At 45.1% G+C, this 3512-nt stretch overlaps 1 protein-coding gene across 2 annotated transcripts; it reads right to left on the bottom strand.

Moving 5' to 3' along the window:
• Positions 1–236: 236 nt before the first annotated feature.
• LOC125541212 (patatin-like protein 2) lies at positions 237–2676 on the bottom strand. Of its 2 annotated transcripts, none has more exons than XM_048704677.2 (5): positions 2449–2676; positions 2150–2328; positions 1824–2019; positions 1057–1218; positions 237–955 (listed from the first exon to the last, which is right to left on the bottom strand). In XM_048704677.2, exons 1-5 carry the CDS (start codon positions 2593–2595, stop codon positions 419–421), a joined length of 1221 nt encoding a protein of 406 aa, XP_048560634.2. In that variant the 5' UTR covers positions 2596–2676; the 3' UTR covers positions 237–418. The 2 variants fall into 2 exon arrangements, with proteins under 2 accessions (XP_048560634.2, XP_048560635.2); XM_048704678.2 differs by having other exon boundaries at positions 1824–2013.
• Positions 2677–3512: the final 836 nt, after the last annotated feature.

The following is a 3512-nucleotide window of genomic DNA, read 5'->3' as shown; positions in this document are numbered from 1 at the left end:
CTGCAAGTTAAACCAACACACGGCTCAAACATTATCTCATGCTGCCCATGTGATTGGCCAGTCTCCTCAGCCTACAAGTTAAGCCAATCCGGCTCAAATCATGCTTGTCTGGGTCGTTGCACCGAGGTTTCTTGTTGGCAAAGCACACGACTATGACTATGAGGTCGTTAGTCGAATTTGTTAGACTTGAAAGAGTATTAGACTGAAAGATAATCCGGGAAACAAGGCAAATAATGTGATCAGCACTTGCTCCGGCAAAACATGGAACACCCTTAATCTATTTTCCAAATGTGGCACAGTATTATTACATAACTGTACAAATATTACATCACTGTGTACAAGAAGAAAAAAACTGAATGGAAAACATCCACCAAACGAGCAAGACTCAACAAAGTAGAGCGAGCCGGCCGGCCAGCTGCTAGTTAATCTGAAGCACCTTTTTGCGCCGGCGCCGCTCGTCGGACAGGTGCTTTCCGAACTTGGCGAGCTGCTCCGCGTTGGTGCCTAGGCCGGGCATCTCCACGTTCCGGCCGGTCTCCAGGTCCACCCGGGACACGTTCTTCCTGAGGAGCTCGTGCCCGATCTGCACCAGCCTGTCCATGTTCTCCTTCGAGCAGTCGTCGATGGAACCGGCACTCCCGCTCAGCTGATCGTACTGGATGCGCAGGTAGCGGTGGGAGGAGCGCAGGGCGCCGAAGAGGACGGAGAGGTGGATGTCCACCATGTCGGCGCTGGCGGCGTTGAACATGTCGACGAGGGGGGCGGTGCCGTCCTTGACGATCCAGTTCAGGATCCCCCACTTGGCGGCGTCCTTGGCGCTGTAGCTCTCTTTCGGGTTCAGCCCGCAGCCGACGGAGACCACCATGAACTTGCCGTAGTCGACCGGGTTCTCCACGAAGAACTCGCCGTCCACCACGATGATGTCCTGCGACACTTGGCTCATCGCGCATAGCGTCTGCAGGCAGGCGGGAAAATACATGCATGCATGTGGTACGTGAGAGATTCAGGGGGGATGTCGATGTGTTGTGGCCGGCGGTGAGGCGCTAGGTAGCTTACGGGGTTGTTGGCGGCGAGGCCGCCGTCGATGAGGTTGAAGGCCCTCGGCTCGCCTTTGTCGTCCTTGGTCTCGAAGTAGTGCGCCGGGAAGAACGTCGGCGCGGCGGAGGTGCTGATCGCGATGTCTGACAGGAGTGCGTTTTTCGCAGGCGAGTGCTTCAACTGATCATTGTTACAGGTTCATGCATGCATGCATGCATGGAGTTAATTATAGAAACCATAAGTTATTTTTTGCAAGAGAAAAAGAAGTCACCAACTTCTTTCCTGGTAAAACCAAGCTTCAAAAATGGGATATCAGATTCGTACCGGTTTGGCTTCGATATATCAGATGCCGGATATCGGGTAATATATCAGACGATATGTAGATATATCGGAGAAAACATGTCTAGTTTTTTCTTCATTATTGTTGTTCAAAACATGTATTCTGAGTAAAACAAAATGTATGATATCAATACTTTAACATAACACTTTCAGATTCCTAGTTCATTAACTTGTTAATTAAGAAACTATTAAGGAAAGATTCACAAAATCCTTTCTTTATGATAAAAACAATACGATATATATGCATTTGTACAAACATTATGCATGACTTTGATAACATATGATGAAGTTGCAAATGCATAATCTTATTTCACTCCTTTCAAATAAAGAATTGTGCACAGACCAATCAGATATGCGATATATATCCTCTTTGTCCCGAGTTACTTGCCACAGGAACAGGGTGTATCTAGACGTATTTTTTGGTTCTAGATACATTTACTTTTTACCTGAAAGCTCGAGAAAATCATGGGTTGCAGGTATGTGATATCGAAGGTCGGGATGACCACATTGGTCAGCGTACCGTCCAACTTGGTCTCACCAAGGTACCGACGAAGCAGCGCATGGAGGTACTTCCCGTTGTACTTGGGCCCTCGCACCATCCTCAGAGCTGTGGCGATCTTGCCAAAGAACGAGTTCCTGCAACTTGGCATTCAAATTACACTTTGATAAGGTGAAATGATGTTATATTACTCTACAAAGATAGTACTACTGAATAGTACGTAGTAAACAAAACTACTCTTATGATGATATGGACATCCAATGTTTTAGTTACTTCTGTGGGAAGATCTTGGGCGACTCGTCCATGTAGAACTGAGCAAGCTCCTTGGCATCGAACAAAGGCCGCCCGTTCTTGTCCGGCGCCGTGAGCATCACCGTCAAGAGGCCGCCGGTGCTCGTGCCAGCGACAACATCAAAGTAGTCTGCGATCCTAGCTTCTGGCCCATCCAGTTTCTACATGGAGATATATAGTGCAGGAGTTCACATAACACAGTAACAACTAGTGTTCTTCTGGAAACAGTAGACAAACATACTTGATGACAAAGTAGATGAGTTTGTAGGCATATATCTTACCTTAAGCTCCTCTCCAAGGAAGGCGAGGATGGTGGCCGGAATGATCCCTCTGACGCCGCCGCCATCGATGCTCAGAACGGTGATCAGCTTGTCCTTGTCGGCGGAGTTCTGGCGTGCTCCTTCTTCCGAAGAACTACCACTCGCCATTTAGAGTCCGATAGACGAGCCAAGCCCCAAGCTACAAATTAAAAGTGAAGGACAGGATGTGGCAAAGCATACTGATGGAAGAAACTTGTTATATAGACATGTCTGGAAACAACTGAATTAAGAAGCAACAGGATTGGCTCAACAGCAGGGGTTATTGTTAACTATACAAAGTCAGACAAGGGAACAAAAACCAACAAACTATAATATTACAATAGTATTACCTCTGGTTTTAAATAATTGTTCAATATATACTCGTTTGAGAATGTATACAGTCGAACTTTCAAAGTTTCTTTTACCACTGATATACACAAAAGTGTTCTGTTTTGCTGATATATGTTACCAAATGTGTAATTCTTTCAAAAGAAAAAAAGGTGCAAACATCCGAGATCACGTCTATCCTGAACGCACGATGAGTAAAACAAAACGGAAGTTCCTTTCAACCCCTTGTAGCTGGACAAGAAACCAGTGCTGGGTCAACTCCAACATCTGTATATTATCATCACATTGATGTGCGGATCACGTTTAGAGTAAAATACGAGGCCTGCATATAATATATCCCCATCAAGAAATTGCGGAAATGCCTCAAAAATGGAGAGGTGTCTAGCGTAGTCATGAAACAACGTGTGCAGAGGTAGAGCGTAATGCATCAGATAAAATAAGACTAATAAAATTGTTTTAGTTTTTACTCCTTCGGTAAGATCAAACCAGATCTGGAAATGAAACATTGCAGATATTTGACATTGTTATTTAGATTTTTTTTGAGCTTATAATACTGTCCAGTTTTAAAAAAAACATGGATCATACATGGAACTGATACTGATGCAAGGACACAAGCAACAAATGGCTTCGTTCATGACCTTTGCGTGCACTTAAAAGGTAACACTTGCAACATTGAGATGGATAGCATATGACATATC

Source organism: Triticum urartu, chromosome 2A (genome assembly GCF_056163025.1).
Source record: "Triticum urartu cultivar PI428250 chromosome 2A, HENAU_Tu73, whole genome shotgun sequence".
NCBI lineage: Eukaryota > Viridiplantae > Streptophyta > Magnoliopsida > Poales > Poaceae > Triticum > Triticum urartu.
The sequence above is the reverse complement of the archived record's forward strand: the minus strand, read 5'-3'. Positions and strand labels throughout refer to the sequence as shown.